At 40.3% G+C, this 19,185-nt stretch overlaps 2 protein-coding genes across 4 annotated transcripts in view; one reads left to right on the forward strand and one right to left on the reverse strand.

The window, feature by feature from the left end:
- The window catches only part of DFFA (DNA fragmentation factor subunit alpha), a 401,378-nt gene that overhangs the window by 378,164 nt on the left and 4,029 nt on the right, over positions 1-19,185 (forward strand). The gene's annotated exons all lie outside the window — the stretch shown is intronic.
- KIF1B (kinesin family member 1B) overlaps positions 1-19,185 on the reverse strand; it is a 171,406-nt gene that overhangs the window by 115,027 nt on the left and 37,194 nt on the right. For 2 of the 3 annotated variants that reach the window (XM_060170919.1, XM_060170917.1), the window contains 6 exons: positions 16,997-17,062; positions 15,802-15,980; positions 13,939-14,050; positions 6,564-6,641; positions 5,997-6,062; positions 4,769-4,786 (listed from right to left, as the gene is read on the reverse strand). In XM_060170919.1, the coding sequence (XP_060026902.1) occupies positions 4,769-4,786; positions 5,997-6,062; positions 6,564-6,641; positions 13,939-14,050; positions 15,802-15,980; positions 16,997-17,062 (519 nt within the window). The remainder of the gene's footprint in view (positions 1-4,768; positions 4,787-5,996; positions 6,063-6,563; positions 6,642-13,938; positions 14,051-15,801; positions 15,981-16,996; positions 17,063-19,185) is intronic. The other variant, XM_060170918.1, reaches the window with a different exon arrangement.

A 19,185-nucleotide genomic window follows, 5' to 3' on the forward strand; every position in this document is an offset into this window, starting at 1 on the left:
GAAGAATGAAACTGAACCACTATATTTCACCAAATACAAAAGTAAATTCCACGTGGATCAAGGACTTGGATGTTAGACCACAAACTATCAGATACTTAGAGGAAAATACTGGCAGAACTCTTTTCCGCATAAATTTTAAAGACATCTTCAATGAAATGAATACAATTACAAAAAAGACTAAGGCAAGCATAAACCTATGGGACTACATCAAATTAAAAAGCTTCTGCACAGCTAAAGAAACTACTACCCAAACCAAGAGACCCCTCACAGAATGGGAGAAGATCTTTACATGCCATACACCAGACAAGAGTTTAATAACCAAAATATATAAAGAGCTTGCCAAACTCAACAACAAGACAACAAATAACCCCATCCAAAAATGGGGGGAGGACTTGAACAGAATATTCACCACAGAAGAGCTCCAAAAGGCTGAGAAACACATGAAAAAATGCTCCAAGTCTCTGATTGTCAGAGAAATGAAAATAAAGACAACAATAAGATATCACTTCACCCCTGTGAGAATGTCATACATCAGAAAAGTAACAGCAGCAAATGCTGGAGAGGGTGTGGGGTCAAAGGAGCCCTTCTGCACTGCTGGTGGGAATGTAAATTGGTCCAACCTCTGTGGAGAACAGTCTGGAGAACTCTCAGAAGGCTAGAAATGGACCTACCCTATGACCCAGCAATTCCTCTCCTGGGGATATATCCTAAAGAACCCAAAACACCCATCCAAAAAGATCTGTGTACACATATGTTCTTGGCAGCACAATTTGTAATAGCCAAAACCTGGAAGCAACCCAGGTGTCCAACAACAGATGAGTGGCTGAGCAAGCTGTAGTATATATATTCAATGGAATACTACTCAGCTATAAAAAATGGTGAGTTCACCCGTTTTCAGCCGATCTTGGATGGACCTTGAAAAATTCATGTTAAGTCAAATAAGTCAGCAGAAGGATGAATATGGGATGATCTCACTCTCAGGCAGAAGTTGAAAAAAAAGGTCAGAAAAGAAAACAGAAGTAGAACCTGAACTGGAATTGGCATATTGCACCAAAGTAAAAGACTCTTGGGGGGGGGGGGTAGGGGGGAGAACACAGATCTAAGAAGGTTAACAGAGGACCTAGTGGGGGTTGTATTGTTATATGGAAAACTGGTAAATGTTATGCATGTACAAACTATTGTATTTACTGTCGAATGTAAAACATTAATTCCCCAATAAACAAATTTTTAAAAAAAGAAGATGCTAAGGGAAAAGGCAGGGTTCAATGACAGAACAATGTCAGCAGTGTTACAATCCATCCCGGGTACAGATACAGATGGAGGGTAAATTAAACTAAGACTGACCTACTTCTTGTGAATGCACAGTATGTAGAAAAGGAATAGCTGACTGTTGTTTGGGTATGGAGGGGAAAAGGAAGTAGGCAAATGGCATTTTAATTCCATCTCTTTTCAAACAATGTCCCCTCCATTCCATCCCTCTTGCCCACAGACACGGTTTCATCAGTTATAAAGTCATTTTCACAGCAAGTTCTATTTCTTTCTAACCATTTTTAAATCTGTGATTAATAGCGGGCTAGAAGGTTGTAAGATTATAGGTACAATTCCCCAATGCACACAATGCAAGTCGCATGCTGCATTTCTGAATCGCACAGGCCTTGGAAGAGCAGACTGTGCCATGCATTCACAGCACTGTGGCCCTTCTGTTCTGCCTCAAAACCCTTGAGGTCTGAAGTTAAGTCTACCCTTTCCTATCCAGCTCAAAAATACACCTCAATCCTTTAATTTGCCACTGGCTATGCTGGAAAACGCATCAGTTTAAGTAAGTATGCCAACACCATGACTGCAAACAGTGCTACAAAAATAAGCAGTGCTAGCACAAAAACAAGGGCAACAAAATGGGAAAAAGTAGCCTCAGGAGCAGTGGATTCATAGTGCAGGCACCTGGCCCCAGCAATAACCCTGGAGGGAAAAAAAAAAAAAAAAAGCAATGCTACCTGGCAAAAAGATTCTATTTTCATTTCTGTCAATTAGACTAAATTAAGAAAGAATACTTAAATCTTTGTCATTTGAAATATCCCAGAATTTAAGCCACTTGCATTCTGTTTGCTCTTATCCATACTAGCCTGTATTCACACCCATAGTTGGAAAAAAAAATTTACTTCAGCAATTATATAAAAAGCTTTATTTATATCATTAACCTCTCTAAAAACAAAAACCATTAAGTACGAAGGTAATAAGACTGCTTCTATACTTTTCCCATGGAAATAAAAATAGATATTAATTCACCAAAAACGCTTGTTACATAAATATATATATTTTTATCTGTTATAGTTATGACACAGATACAAAGCACTAAACTGCATTTTTAAAACTGGCCATCATCTGTGAATAATTATAGCAAGGAACAATGTAAGAGATATACAGATAAAATATTTTGTAGAGGGTAGAGGGTGGATAGCATAATGGTTATACAAAACAGACTCTCATGCCTGAGGTGCCAAAGTCCCAGATCCAATCCCCTACACCACTGTAAGCCAGAGCTGAGCAGTGCTCTAGTAAGTAAAAATAAAAAATAATAAAAATAAATACAATAAAATATTTTGTAGACTTTTCCATCACTTGACAATAGATGTGGGTAGGATAAGATTAAAGATGACTCAGTCTTACGTTGTCATCATTTGGGACCTATACTGATGTTTGTAGAATGTGTAGTATCAAATAGCAGATAGATTGTTTTTAATCTATAGCAGCTTGTGCTGTTCAGTAGAGAAAACTAGACGAAGGGTATTACTTATTACTATTATTTATGGAGAAGTAGAAATATATATATTTGAAAATATGAAGAGGAACTGCTTAATTTGCAGTACGACTCATATAATTCAAAACTGTTAAGTGCTCTAACTGTAACACTAATAAAGTTTACAGTGTTCCTTGAGCAAATAAAAATGGAAACATCAAGGGTCGGGCTGTGTAGCACCTGGTTAAGTGCACATAGTACGAAGCTCAAGGACCGGAGAAAGGATCCCGGTTCAAGCCCCCGGCTCCCCACCAGCAGGGGGGTCGCTTCAGAAATGGTGAAGCAGGTCTGCAAGTGTCTATCTCTCCATATCTTCCCCTCCTCTCTCAACTGCGTGCCTATCCAATAAAATTTTTTTTTAAATGGCTGCAGGAGCAGTGGATTCATAGTGTAGGCACCAAGCCCTAGCGATAACCCTGGAGGCAAAAATAAAATAAAATAAAATAAAAATGGAAATATCTTATGATTCAGTAACACCCCTCCTAGGCATATATGCAAAGGATAAAAAAACACCAATTCAAAGGGAGATATATGCCTCTCTTTGTGGCTGTATTCTGGACGGTAGTGATGGTAAGGGGCAAACTAACCAAAGGATCGATGACTGAATAAAGAAGTCATGGGACAGATACTCAATGGAATATTGCTCTTCAACTTAAAAAAAATGGCACTGTATCCTATGGGATAAAATGTATGTAACTAGAGGCGACTGTGCTTAGAGAAGTAAGGGGTGAAAAGCATCTACCTACCAAATGGTTTCACTTGCAGAACTTAGACAGCTTAAGCAAGTGAACTTGTAAAAACACGAAAGGTGCCCAACTGTCTCTCAGACGTTGTTGAGACGTCTGTCTACCAGAAGGGAGGTCTTACTGAGCTCTGGTGGTTGGTACAGATGCAATGATACCCATGTAACCTTATCATCTTAAAAATCATTGTTAATTCGAGCCCCCAGCTCCCCACCTGCAGGGGAGTCGCTTCACAGGTGGTGAAGGAGGTCTGCAGGTGTCTCTCTCTGTCTCTCTTCCTATCTCCCCCTTCTCTCTCAATTTCTCTCTCTCTATCCAATAACAAAATAAATAAATAAATAAATAAATAAATAAATAAATAAATAAAAGACATTTGCCTTAAAAAAATCATTGCTAAATCACTAATGAAAATAATATTCAACAGAAAAAAAAAACATTTTAAAGTTAATACATGTATATTATGGGAAATCAGAAAACACAGGCACAGGAAAATTAAAATGATTAATGATCTTATCAAAGAACAAACATTTAGATTATTTGCACAGAAATATAAAGACAAGAAAGATCAGTAATAGAGTTTTAAAAAGATGTGGTTAGAATTTTATCTCAATTCTGTAGATGTTGCTACTTGTATAATCAAAGAATTAGAAAAAAAAATCTTACTGATTAAAATAATACATGGCTTTTCATAGTAGGAAATAAAATAATACCAAAAAGAGGTTAAAGAAAAACACACTAATGATTTCAAGAAGCTAGCAGCATTTAGAACTGAAAAGACTCTGGTGCCAGATGTGCGGCTCAGTAACAGAGTACAGGTTCCGAACATGTGACGCCCTGGGTTCCAATCCCCAGCACCAAAACAGAAAGTGGGGGGGGGGGGGGGGGCGAGCCGGGGAGGGAGGAAGGGAAAGGACACAAAGGAAGAAAGGAAGAACCCTTTCAAGAGGTCTACAGATCACTGGGAGAAACTATAAGAGAACACAACGTAAACGTATCTCAAGTTGCTCTTTTCCTTTCTTCTTAATTCCTTCTGAAAAGAACATTATTTCTCATATTAATTTGGCATGAAGTCTCACGATTCATGATCACCTAAACAGGAGTTCTAAATTCTAAGGACAAACAGGGTGTGGAAGGTGTCACTGCTGCTGTCTATATATGTCCTGCTGAAGCTTTAAAGGTGACCACAATGATTCTACAGCTGACTCATTTCTACCAGCCCCCACCGTACCTTGCTGGTGCAGTTATCCTGCAGATGAAAGCGTTTAAAAGAAAGAAGAACACAGTGTAAGCAAGCAAAGAGGAAAAAGAAACTCCTGAATTTTAAGTAATACATTAAATATGACTGTTGAGAGACAAGCAATGAAGCATTTAGCTTTTTTTTTTAGGGATTCTAAATAAAGTACTAAGTCAAATTAGAGAATGTAATGATTACTACATCTTAAGTTTCTTTCTTTCCCCCCACCCAGGGTTATCGCTGGGGCTCGATGCATGGACCACGAATCCTCTGCTCCTGGAGGCTACTTTTCCCATTTTGTTGCCCTTGTTGTAGTTGTTACTGTTGTTGGATAGGACAGAGAAATGGAGAGAGGAAGGGAGGACAGAGAGGGGGAGAGAAAGAGAGACACTTACAGACCTGCTTCACCGCCCGTGAAGCGACTCCCCTGCAGTTAGGAAGCCAGGAGCTTGAAACAGGATCCTTTCGCCAGTCCTTGCGCTTGTGCCATGTGCGCATAACCCATTGCACTACCGCCCAACCCCCATCTTAAGTTTCTAACCTACATATTGAAGCCTCTTACATGAAAATTATTTCTGTTTTAGGGATCAAGTATTATAGAATAGGAAAAAAGAAAAATCTAATTAAAATATTGACCCTCAAATTAAAACCATTTATTAAAGCCAAAACACTCAAAATACTTCCAGTGATACTGCACTAAACTTAAAGAAAACTATACAGGACAGGAAAATGCTACAAACACACTTGGTTCTTAAGACAGAAAAGAGGGGCCAGGTGGTGGTGCACCTTCTTGAGCGCACATGTTATAGTGAGCAAGGACCCAGGCTCAAGCCCTCTGATCCCCACCTGCAGGGGGCAAGCTGCACAAGTGGTAAAGCAGTGCTGCAGAGTCTCTCTGTCTCCTCTCTCTATCTCTCCCTTCCTCTCAATTTCTGGCTGTCTCTATCAAATAAATAAGATTGAAAAAAATTTTTTTAAAAAGACAGAAAAGGAACCACTGGCTTTGTAAAGATTCAGTTTTAGCCCTAGTCTTTAAAGATTTATATTTACTTTCATCTTCTTTAATCTCTTTTCATGTCAGTACAACGTCAAAGTATGTTATGCCTAGTATCAGGAGAAAGACAAGACCGCATAAAACGACAGCCTTCATCAATAATTGTAATAGCAAGTCCATTTGATGAACAGACAAACTTTCCTTAACAGTGTAGCATGTCACACTTACCACTTCTGCTAAGGCTGAAATCACTTTGCCCAAAGTTGTAAGAGACTTATTAATATTTGCTCCTTCCTGAAACCAAAATCAAACATGGGAGAATTATAGTACAGTTCTTCTTCTACTGTTACATCATATAACACAAAATACAATTAGCCACAAGTTACACTTGCTGGTATTTATTCCGAGTCCTAAAAGCCTCCTGTAATCTCCAACTTTTTCTGCTCTCTACTTGATGACATGCTGGGTCCACATGCCTAACTCTTAGTCCTAAAGAATCTTCAGGATGTTTATGTTGAAGAAACTTACAAGATGCAGCCTACTTCCAACACCTGGCCAACATAAGATCTCTGTTGACTATTATTTATCCCTTCACTGTGGATATAGATCAGGAATCAGCACAATGTCTCTGTAAAGGTTTGAGAGTCATACGGTTTCTTCAGCAACTACTCAGCCCAACACTGATGAGTAAAAGCAGGTGTGTGTTGGCCAGGTGGTGGCCGGATTTGACTTACTGCTCACTTATGTTATACAACATTCAATGATTAGCTCATTAGTTCGGCGCAAAGAAAATACCTTCAATCTTGTCCCCTTGGCACCAGTTGAATCAGCACGCTCACTTCCTGCTAGATCCACCAAGCTTATTTTACTGACCTGGTAAATAACAAGTAAACAACATTAAGTTTTGGTATGCTTTAAAAACCCCTTCTGTTTCATTTGGTTTAATCCCCCCTGCATTCTATTTACATAACACTGTATTCTATTTACATAACCGCTGTTAACAAGCACCACCTTCCCTCCCAGGCATTGGTGGTTCAGTAGTAGAATTCTCACCTGCTCCGCCCCCTCTCCTTGTCATACCCTGATTTTCACCAGTCACTTTTCTCTCCACCCTCTCTGCGTCTCATCTTGTTCCCACCCTACTGGGCTAGTATATTTATTAGGACAAGATTGTTTGTAGTTTTTAGTTCAGTTTAGCTTAGCTTGGTATAGATTGCGCTGTGTCCTGCATGAATAAAGAGATACTGCGTACAACCCAGCAATGAGTCACTGGTCGTCTGTCTCCTCTCGTGAAGCCAGCCCGGCGAAAACAACAATTAAGAATATAGAAACTGGTTAAGACAGAATCAGAAAATATTTAAAGACAAAAACTTAAAAGACTAAGACACTGAGAATAAAAGTACTCAAGATTTACATACAGCATATACTATGGTTAATTCAAAGAACACGCACAAAAGTTCATAGCAATATTTGTGGCTCAAGTAATTTCAGAATAGTATTTTATAAGACAGACATAGGACGCAATAGTATACCATAAAATTATTTATAGTGTTTAAGATAATCTATAAAATAGTAAATTAATCCATTTAATGGTGTAATAAAAATAAAGCTTCCCGGAGGCTGGGCAGTGGAGCACCGGGTCAAGCGCACATAGTATGAAACGCAAGGACCCTGTAAGGATCCTAGTTTGAGCCCCCGGTTTCCCACTTGCAGGGGGCGGTGGGGGGCCACTTTGCAAGCAGTGAAGCAGGTCTGCAGGTATCTATCTTTCTCCCTCTCTCTCTCCCACTCTCCTCTCCATTTCTATCCTATCAAAAAAAAAAAAAAAAAACTGAATTCAACTTCCGGAGGCGGAGCTACGAGCAGCAGATCGCTTTCTCTCCTCTCCTCTCCTCCCCTCCCCTCCCCTCCCCTCCCCTCCCCTCCCCTCCCCTCCCCTCCCCTCCCCTCCCCTCCCCTCCCCTCCCCTCCCCTCTCCTCTCCTCTCCTCTCCTCTCCTCTCCCGGATCAACTAGGAATACCAAAGTAGACCACCCGGGACCGAAACAAGACAGGACTAGAATGACCACAGGAACTCAGTAAATCACCCATGAGTATAAACACGTGTGGCTGGTGACAGTGAGGAGAGAGGAGCCTAAGGAGAGATTAAGTGACTGCTAACAGTTCAGCAGTTTATCAGTTGAGACACCACCTCCAGTCTGCTCCACCAACAAGGGGACAGCTGAGGGGAGGAGAGGACTCCCCAGAGACTTAACAAGTACAACTCTGAGTCTCCATTGCTACTACCCTCAGAATCTGGAGCAGCAACAGGGAGGGACACCAGGGGACAGAGATCTAACCAGGAAACTCAGGAGAAGACCTATACCTATTTATACAAATAAACAGCCTGATTGCACATCTCAAAGACCTAGAAGAAGAACAACAAAGGAACCCTAAAGCAACGAGAAGGTCAGAAATCACTAAAGTTAGGGCAGAAATAAGTAACACTGAGAATAGGAAAACCATACAAAAGATCAACGAAAGTAAATGTTGGTTCTTCAAAAGAGTAAACAAAATCGACAAACCTTTAGCCAGACTCACAAAACAATAAAGGGAGAAGACCCAAATAAATCGGGTAGTAAATGAAAGAGGAGATATCACAACAGACACTGCAGAAATTCAACATATCATGCGAGGCTTCTATGAACAACTATATGCCACCAAGCTAGAGAACCTGGAAGAAATGGACGATTTCCTAGATACCTACCAACTTCCAAAACTAAGTCAAGAGGAAGTGGATAACATGAACAGGCCCATCACAGCTAATGAAATTGAAAGAGTTATCAAAAATCTCCCCAAAAATAAAAGTCCTGGACCAGATGGTTTCACAAATGAATTCTACAAAACCTTCAAAGAAGAACTAATACCTCTACTTTTAAAAGTCTTCCAGAAGATTGAAGACACTGGAATACTCCCTGCCAGCTTCTATGAAGCCAACATCACCCTGATACTAAAAGCAGACAGGGACACAACCAAAAAAGAAAACTACAGACCAATATCTCTGATGAACATAGATGCGAAAATATTAAACAAAATTCTAGCCAACCGGATACAGCAGTATATCAAAAAGATTGTTCATCATGACCAAGTGAGGTTTATCCCAGGCATGCAAGGTTGGTTTAATATACGTAAATCAATCAATGTGATCCACCACATCAACAAAAGGAGGACCAAAAACCACATGGTCATATCAATAGATGCAGAGAAAGCTTTTGACAAAATACAACATCCCTTTATGATCAAAACACTACAAAAAATGGGAATAGATGGAAAATTCCTGAAGATAGTGGAGTCTATATATAGCAAACCTACAGCCAACATCATACTCAAAGGTGAAAAACTGGAAGCATTTCCCCTCAGATCAGGTACTAGACAGGGCTGCCCACTATCACCATTACTATTCAACATAGTGTTGGAAGTTCTTGCCATAGCAATCAGGCAGGAGCAAGGAATTAAAGGCATACAGATTGGCAGAGAAGAAGTCAAACTCTCCTTATTAGCAGATGACATGATAGTACACATAGAAAAACCTAAAGAATCCAGCAAGAAGCTTTTGGAAATCATCAGGCAATATAGTAATGTGTCAGGCTATAAAATTAACATTCAAAAGTCAGTGGCATTCCTCTATGCAAACACTAAGTTAGAAGAAATTGAAATCCAGAAATCAATTCCTTTTACTATAGCAACAAAAACAATAAAATATCTAGGAGTAAATCTAACCAAGGAAGTGAAAGGCTTGTATACTGAAAATTATGAGTCACTACTCAAAGAAATTGAAAAAGACACAAAGAAGTGGAAAGATATTCCATGTTCATGGCTTGGAAGAATTAACATCATCAAAATGAATATATTACCCAGAGCCATCTACAAATTTAATGCTATCCCCATCAAGATCCCAAGCACAATGTTTAGGAGAATAGAAAAAATGCTACAAATGTTTATCTGGAACCAGAAAAGACCTAGAATTGCCAAAACAATCTTGAGAAAAAAGAACAGAACCGGAGGCATCACACTCCCAGATCTCAAACTGTATTATAGGGCCATTGTCATCAAAACTGCTTGGTACTGGAACATGAATAGACACACTGACCAGTGGAATAGAATTGAGAGCCCAGAAATGAGGCCCCACACCTATGGACATCTAATCTTTGGCAAAGGTGCCCAGAATATTCAATGGGGAAAGCAGAGTCTCTTCAACAAATGGTGTTGGAAACAATGGGTTGAAACATGCAGAAGAATGAAACTGAATCACTGTATTTCACCAAATACAAAAGTAAATTCCAAGTGGATCAAGGACTTGGATATTAGACCACAAACGATCAAATACTTAGAGGAAAATATTGGCAGAACTCTTTTCCACATAAATTTTAAAGACATCTTCAATGAAATGAAACCAATTACAAAAAAGACTAATGCAAGTATAAACCTATGGGACTACATCAAATTAAAAAGCTTCTTCACAGCTAAAGAAACCACTACCCAAACCAAGAGACCCCTCACAGAATGGGAGAAGATCTTTACATGCCATACATCAGATAAGAGTTTAATAACCAACATATATAAAGAGCTTGCCAGACTCAACAAGACAACAAAGAACCCCATCCAAAAATGGGGAGAGGACTTGGACAGAATATTCACCACAGAAGAGATCCAAAAGACCGAGAAACACATGAAAAGAATGCTCCAAGTCTCTGATTGTCAGAGAAATGCAAATCAAGACAACAATGAGATATCACTTCACTCCTGTGAGAATGTCATACATCAGAAAAGGTAACAACAGCAAATGCTGGAGAGGCTGTGGGGTCAAAGGAACCCTCCTGCACTGTTGGTGGGAATGTCAATTGGTCCAACCTCTGTGAAGAACAGTCTGGAGAACTCTCAGAAGGCTAGAAATGGACCTACCCTATGACCCTGCAATTCCTCTCCTGGGGATAGATCCTAAGGAACCCAACACACCCATCCAAAAAGATCTGTGTACACATATGTTTTTGGCAGCACAATTTGTAATAGCCAAAACCTGGAAACAACCCAGATGTTCAACAACAGATGAGTTGCTAAGCAAGTTGTGGTATATATACACAATGGAATACTACTCAGCTGTAAAAAATGGTGACTTCACCGTTTTCAGCCGATCTTGGATGGACCTTGAAAAAATCATGTTGAGTGAAATAAGTCAGAAACAGAAGGATGAATATGGGATGATCTCACTCTCAGGCAGAAGTTGAAAAACAAGATCAGAAACGAAAACACAAGTAGAACCTGAAATGGAATTGGCGTATTGCACCAAAGTAAAAGACTCTGGGGTGGGTGGGTGGGAAAAATACAGGTCCATGAAGGATGATAAATGACATAGTGGGGGTTGTATTGTTAAATGGGAAACTAGGGAATGTTATGCATGTACAAACTATTGTATTTACTGTTGAATGTAAAACATTAATTCCCCAATAAAGAAATAAATTTAAATAAATAAATAAATAATTGAAAAAATGCTAAGCAGCAGATTTATAGTGCAGGTACCAAGCCCCAGCAATACCCCTGGAGGCAAAATAAATAAATAAAGCAAGCTTCCAACAACTCGAGCTCTCATACACTGCTGGCAGCAACATAAAATCACACAGTTACTTTGGAAAGCAGGCATATTCTACAGAAACTAAACATACATTTCCTATAAAACTCAACAGTCCTACACTTAGGTATTTATCAAGAGAAATAGAAACCAAAGATTTGTACACAATGCTGATAGCAGCTATATATGCAATGATCATCTGGAAACAATTTAAATTCCCATCAACAGATGAATTAACAAAAATACCTGTGATATATCTATACAATGGGATACTAATCAACAATAACTTCCAAAATCATTTTGGAAGCAGAAGACCAGAAAAAATTGTACATATTGTATGATTTCACTAATCTAAAATAATGAAAAACAGGTGAGGGTAGATAGCATAATGGTTACACAAAGAGACTCTCATGCCCGAGGCTCCGAAGCCCCAGGTTCAATCCCCCACACCACCATAAACCAGAGATGAGCAGTGTTGTGGTTAAAAAGTTAATAAAATAAAATAAAATAAAATAAAGCCATGAAAAACTATTATGTTGTGGAAAAAAAATTTAAAAAACCCAAACAGCTGAAGGTGGGGTGTAAGAAAGGATCCAATAAATTTACAAAGGAGTCTGAGGGGAGCCTGAGGGGGGTGGGGAAATAGCTTTGCCATGTGTGTGGGTAAAAAATGCTTTCACATTAAGATTTTCCCTGGTCCCATTCTGACAAGTAGAGATTAATTATTAATAATGAATCTCTGGCTAAGCAGCATGTCATGTAACCACCCATTTACATGCACGTGCACACACAGAGACACTTTATTTTATTGTTACTAGGACTTTACTGGTCCAAGCAAACTTTTTCAGAGAGACCGAGGGAGAGCAAGAAGGGAACCACAACGCTGAAACTTCCCCTACTGTGGTGGCACTGACACTTGACAAAGCAGACACCCTCCCAAGTGAGTTATTTGGCCAGCCTGCAAATATAAAGATATACTTAGACACTGCCATCACCAGGATCTTGCTGCTCTGGGTTGACTTTCTCAGACAGTAAGAGTTAGGAGGGCATCAGGCTCTCACACCTGGGTGTCAAGCGTGTCAGAGCAAATGTACTCTCCAGGTGAGCTGGTTTGCCAAGCCCTAAGAGTGTATGTTTTTAAATATCTCCACTAAAAGAGGCAAGTCACCAAGAAGGTAATTTAGTTTACAGTGTTGTCAATTTCATAAAGTATTGGGTTTATAAGAGATAGGATCTTTTATAACTGTAAGAATAATAAATTTACCTTCAGCGGGAGGCGGCCCCTGTAAAGAGTACATGCCTTTCCTGAGTGAGGCCGGGCTCACTACCTGCCCCTCAGGACAGCACCAAGAACAGAGACCACTGCGACTTCCTGCTGGGAGGGCTCTTTGTGCTCTCCCCCTTTCATTCAAAGGTGGGGCTGGGAGAGGTATGCTCAAGGTCCTAGGTTTGACTCCTGGCAGCACATGAAATCCAATGGCATCCTACCTAGGATTGTGTGCTGAATGGAGTCTAACTATTCTGTGCCAAGCACTACCATAAGCACTTAATCTGTATTAACATATAACCCCTTTAAGCTTATGAAGTGTCACGGATGTGGAAATTGAAGTATAGAGAACTAGAGGAATCGTGCAAAGTAAGTAAATGGCAGAGCCAGGCTCTAAAGCAAGCAGCTTAATTCTAAAGTCCACTATATTTAAACACGGCTGAGATGAGGCAGTAACAAGACATTTGAAGAACATCAGAACTGCTGTGAAGCTAGTTCTTTAAAAAAAAAAAAGGGGGGAGTCGGGCTGTAGCGCAGCAGGTTAAGCGCAGGTGGCGCAAAGCACAAGGACCGGTGTAAGGATCCCGGTTCGAGCCCCCGGCTCCCCACCTGCAGGGGAGTCGCTTCACAGGCGGTGAAGCAGGTCTGCAGGTGTCTGTCTTTCTCTCCCCCTCTCTGTCTTCCCCTCCTCTCTCCATTTCTCTCTGTCCTATCCAACAACAACAATAATAACTACAACAATAAAACAACAAGAGCAACAAAAGGGAATAAATAAATAAAATATTTTTTTAAAAAATCTAGAACCAGAGGGAGAGAGTAGATGCACAAGTCAAACAAACAAAAACTCTCAAAACAACAAAAAAGTAAAAAACTCATGTTATTGGCTTAGTAGCTTGTTTAGACACCTGACCCTACAGTAACATTATCAGTAATAAAAAAAAAATGATACACATATCAAGACAGCTAATAAATTAACAGGCTAGAGTATAGAAGGACAGGAAAGATTTTCTCCCCAGAGAACAGCTTAACTTACAGCAGAGTAGTTCTTGAGATCCAAAGTTTTGTATTGCTTTTTCCTAACCCAATTTTCTACCCTGCTATTTTACTTAAGCATCCATGTTTAAAATGGGTTAAAGAGGAGTAAAAAAAAAAAAAAAAAATCAGAAGTTATAAATTACCATCTACATAGGAAAAGGATATTTTCCCCCCTTCCACAAAAGGCAGGGGTCCCAAGGAAATATCTGAAAATCCTTATGTATGTAGTCCCAGAGCAGGAGCAGAAGCAGAAGCTCTCCTACCTTCTCAGTGGAAAGGTTGGTCTCGTTATCTTGTTTCTTCTGGGTGAAAACAATGGTAAACACAGCATGGGAACGGCTACTTGTTTCATTCATGTTGGTAGCTGCCACTGTCCTAAATTAACATGAACAGTGGTAACATGACAATGATTTCCTTATGGTGACAATTAAAAGGAACAGAACCACAGGCTCAACATTATAGGCATATCAGTCAAAAGCAAGTACTTTAAACTTAGTCAAAAATTGAAAGAATGTCACAAAATTGCAATCAGTAGACCTCATTGAGAACCTATTGAACAGGGGTCAGGTAGTGCTGCATCAGGTTAAGTGCTCAAAGTATGAGAACCTCTCAAGTTACCCCCACAAGAATAATTTCTTAATATTTACTATTTTACATTATTTGATAGGTCAGAGAGAAGTTCAGAGGGAAGAGAGTGAGGGAGAAAGAGAGACACCTGCAGCACCGCTTCACTGCTCATGAAGCTTCACTCCCACAGGTGGGGACCGAGCACGTGAAGGCCTGCCATGCGTACAGTGACATGTGCACTCACCCAGGTGTGCCACTGCTCAGTCCCCAGAGTAATCTTTCCCATCCCTGCCGTCCCTTCAGAAACCATGACAATTAGTCTTTACTTTTGTTGGGTGCTCATTTATTACAAAATTAACTACTGCCCTAGGATCACAATGACCAACATTTATCAACATTTGAACGAAGGAGGAGGGAGACAGCATAACGGTTAAGCAAAGAGACTCTCATGCCAGAGGCTCCTAAGTCCCAGGTGCAATCCCCACACCACCTTATAAGCCAGAGCTCAGCAGTGCTCTGGAAAAAAAAATAATAAAGACTTGATCAAAACCAGAGTTCTAGGTATGTCAGCAGCATTGTTTTGATAAAAACATGTACTGACAATATTTATGTACTTTCCCCATATTTGGGAGCTACTCACGCTAAGACAGTTTTCTAGTCCTTCTTTTCAACTCTGACACCATCTCCCCAGACAATAAACTGGGTCCACCTGCATGGTAGCTGTCAGGCTCAGGCAAAAACTAGTAAAGTCATGGGCCCCTTAGAATATACCTAAAATAGAACTACTAGCTTTTTTCAAAATGGAGACTCCAAATCTTCATCTGTAATATTCTTGCCTTTAGGGCAAGATTAGTCAACATTAGTTCTGCTTTCTATCTTAACTTTTTTTCAACCACCAGGTTCCAGATGCTACCATGATGCCAACCATACTTCCCTGGGCAGACGACCCCACCAATGTGTCCTGGAGTCCCGCCTCCCCGGATCCCTGCACTACTAGGGAAAGAGAAAGACAGGCTAGGGGTGTGGGTTGACCTGTCAATGCCCACATCCAGTGGAGAAACAATGACAGAAGCCAGACCTCCCACCTTCTGCATCCCATAATGACCCTGGGTCCATACTCCTAGAGGGATAAAGAATAAGAAAGCTATCAGGGGAGGGGATGGGATACAGAGTTCTGCTGGTGGGAACTGTGTGGAATTGTACCCCTCTTATCCTATAGTTTTGTCAATATTTCCATTTTATAAATAAAAATTAAAAAAAAAAGAACTTTGGTGGTGGGTGTGGTGAGATGTATACATAAATATATGGATATGAATTCACATTCCTGAAATTTTATATTTTTGTAAACCTATGTTAAGTCGCTAATAATTATAAAACATAATAAACCAAACTGTTCAGAGAGAAAGAAACGTACTAAAACTTTTACATTTCCAGCACAGCAAAGAATCAGAGCACACCACAATTAAAACAACGTTCACAGCTATAAGTGTGATGATGTCAGGAACACGGGGCCTTACAATGAAGCAAAAACTCAGTTACCAGTCTATTTCCCAGCATACCTGGCTTTGTTCCCAGCATCCATGAGATCGGCAATGTCTGTGTAAGAAGTGACTGCCAACTTTGACAGATCCTCCACATATGGGCCAAGAAGGGGATGTTCACGTACACGCAAATTGCCCTTGTTTTTGGGGTTCAGCAAATCTCGTACTCTTTCACAGTAAATTTCCATGTAACTCACCTAGAAACAAATTACCAAAGTAGATTAGAAAAATTGAGAAAAACCCATAAAAGTCTATGGCAATTTTTTATAAAGCTTTAAAAATTCTACAGTTAGAGTTCAGTAACCTTTACAAGGAGAAGTGCAATCTTCTAGTCCCTTTTCATCCCATTCACAGCAGATCCACACACCCCTGGTGCCTAAGTTAGCAGTCTGCAAACTTTCTCACAAGTGAGAAGGAGGTAAACAGACTGTATTGGCACACAGTGCCTGCTAACTATGACAGAAGGAAAGAAGGGAGGGAGGGAGGGAGGGAGGGAGGGAGGGAGATAGGAAGGAAGGAAGAGAGGGAGGGAGGGAGGGAGGAAGGAAGGAAGGAAGGAAGGAAGGAAGGAAGGAAAGAAGGGAAGGGAGGGAGATAGGAAGGAAGGAAGGAAAGAAGGAAGGATGGAGGGAAGGGAGGAAAGGTGGGAGGGAAGAGAGGGAGGGTAGTAGAGAAAGGTTGCTGGGATCAGTGAAAGCATTGTGCAGGCACTGAGCCCCAGCAATAAACCTGGTAGCAAAAAACAGAACAAAACGAAAACGGTGGGTAAGGGCACATAGATCCTTTGGCAATTCAAATGTATTATTTGACATCCAAAAGAAATAACTGAAAATAAACCCAGAGACTTAGGAACAGGACTTAACTGCACTGTTATACATTATGACTCAAATATCGCCTGAATGTACTAAGACAAAACTAGGGAAGTGGATAGGGACTAGTAGTACCGTTACAATGTGAATTCATTTAAGTTAGTTTGCCTTTGGACTCAGACTACAAAACTGAGGTCACCGGACAGAATGGGGGCTGGCAGGTAAGAAGTGGACTGGAGAGGATCCAGAGGACCTTGGTGATGGCAGATTAATACTTTGGTGCTGGGTGTGGTGTAGTAACATATTCTGAAGGGGTGTGAAACTGTCCTTAGCCTTATAAACCAAGGTTACCTCAAAAACAAGAAGGGCTTGTAGGAATGGTTTTAACACATGGTCACACTTACCTCTACAGAGTAAGACATTTCTTCATTACAGTTGTCATTGATTTTCTCAAACAGTTCTTCACACAGCTAGAGACAGAGAATGAGAGAGGAGGTAACAGCATAAGTAAGAGAAGGACCAACTTAGCTAGGGGTGCTAAACATACTAGCAATATCTCCTTTTCCTTCCAAAAATATTAATGTTGTCAGCACCAAAGGCTAATGTTTTAAGTGAATAAAAGCTCTGAATACATTCTTGTCGTCTAATCTTTATTCTTCTTCAACATAAGTGTCTCAATGACATTTCCTTAAGAAAAAGCCCGTGAGGCCAGGTGGCAGTGCGCCTGAGAAGCACACTTATTATCTTGCACAGAGACCTGGATTTGAGCCCGTGAGGCCAGGTGGCAGTGCGCCTGAGAAGCACACTTATTATCTTGCACAGAGACCTGGATTTGAGCCCGTGAGGCCAGGTGGCAGTGCACCTGAGAAGCACACTTATTATCTTGTACAGAGACCTGGATTTGAGCCCGTGAGGCCAGGTGGCAGTGCACCTGAGAAGCACACTTATTATCTTGTACAGAGACCTGGATTTGAGCCCGTGAGGCCAGGTGGCAGTGCACCTGAGAAGCACACTTATTATCTTGCACAGAGACCTGGATTTGAGCCCGTGAGGCCAGGTGGCAGTGCGCCTGAGAAGCACACTTATCTTGCACAAAGACCTGGATTTGAGCCCGTGAGGCCAGGTGGCAGTGCACCTGAGAAGCACACTTATTATCTTGCACAAAGACCTGGATTTGAGCCCGTGAGGCCAGGTGGCAGTGCACCTGAGAAGCACACTTATTATCTTGCACAAAGACCTGGATTTGAGCCCGTGAGGCCAGGTGGCAGTGCACCTGAGAAGCACACTTATTATCTTGCACAGAGACCTGGATTTGAGGCCCTGCTCCCCAACTGCAGTGGAGGCTTCCCTTGTAGTATAGCAAGTCTGCAGGTACCCTCCTTTCTCTCTCTCTCTCCCCCCTCTCAATTTCTCTCTGTGCTACTAAGTATAAGAGAAAGGGGGGGGGGGGACGGGAAATGGCCACCGGAAGCAGTAGATTCGTAATGTTGGCACTGAGCCCCAGCAGCAACCCTGGTGGCAATGGGAAAAAAAAAGCCAGCCCCATTTAGGGGAAGAGGAGGAGTACGCCTCTCATAGTGCTAGACCACTGGCACATTCGATCTATATGGCTTCAACTCTTCCTCATGGACTAAAGTGAAGGACTCTATTAGCAGGAGTATTCCTGGAGCAGCAAAGCTGCTATTAAGTATATGCTCATCAAATCATGATATAGTCACCTGTTAGGTTCATGTCATACATTTATGTGTGCATATACATATATAGAGAGAATGTATATTATGAGAGCATAGATCAAGAATCATTTTTGTCTATAAAATCTATTCCTTTTTAATAGGAATAGCACTAGAACTTCAGTATTCAATCTGATGAGGAGAATATACGTATAAGGTATGAAGTGCTATCCCTAAAATTTATCTAATATTATAAACCAATGATAAATCAATAATTTTTTTAAATTTACCCATCCACTTCTGTCTTAAGAACTCGACCTTTTTGAAATACAGTCTACTAGAGAGTGATATTCCTAGTAGAAAGCATTAGTTATGCTAAGTCAGGAAAATTACATTTCCTTATTCCTTGAATTTAAAATATTTTATACTTTAACAAGAATAATTAATAACTACTAATAACCAACTGGGCTTTCATCTGCTATCTTTACTGTCAAACATAAATTTGAAAATAAAGTATGTGTTCAGGATTCTCTAGAAGACTAACCATAATTATAAATTTAAAAATAAATATTTGCTATTTTCCAGAAATCTAAACAGAATTTAAAATTGAATATAAATGGTAATTTCCAGATAATAATCATCTTTTTATTTATTTATTTTTTGCATTAGAAGAAAATCATTCAGAATTCTACCCAGAAAGGTTACATTGCAATCATACAAAAATTCTAGTAATAATGAAAATGCTAGGAGTAACCAAGGGTGGTAAAGAGATAAAGAAATGTAACGAAAGTCTAACTCGCTACCACTGCTTGCCAAAGAATTACCATGGCAAAGCCAAGACTGCAGAACATCTGAGCCTCGGTCTGGACTCTGGCTCGGCTGCTCACTTGGGTGAGACACACAAATTCTCTGTTCCTTAGTCT

This window comes from Erinaceus europaeus, chromosome 13 (assembly GCF_950295315.1).
Source record: "Erinaceus europaeus chromosome 13, mEriEur2.1, whole genome shotgun sequence".
NCBI classification, from domain to species: domain Eukaryota; kingdom Metazoa; phylum Chordata; class Mammalia; order Eulipotyphla; family Erinaceidae; genus Erinaceus; species Erinaceus europaeus.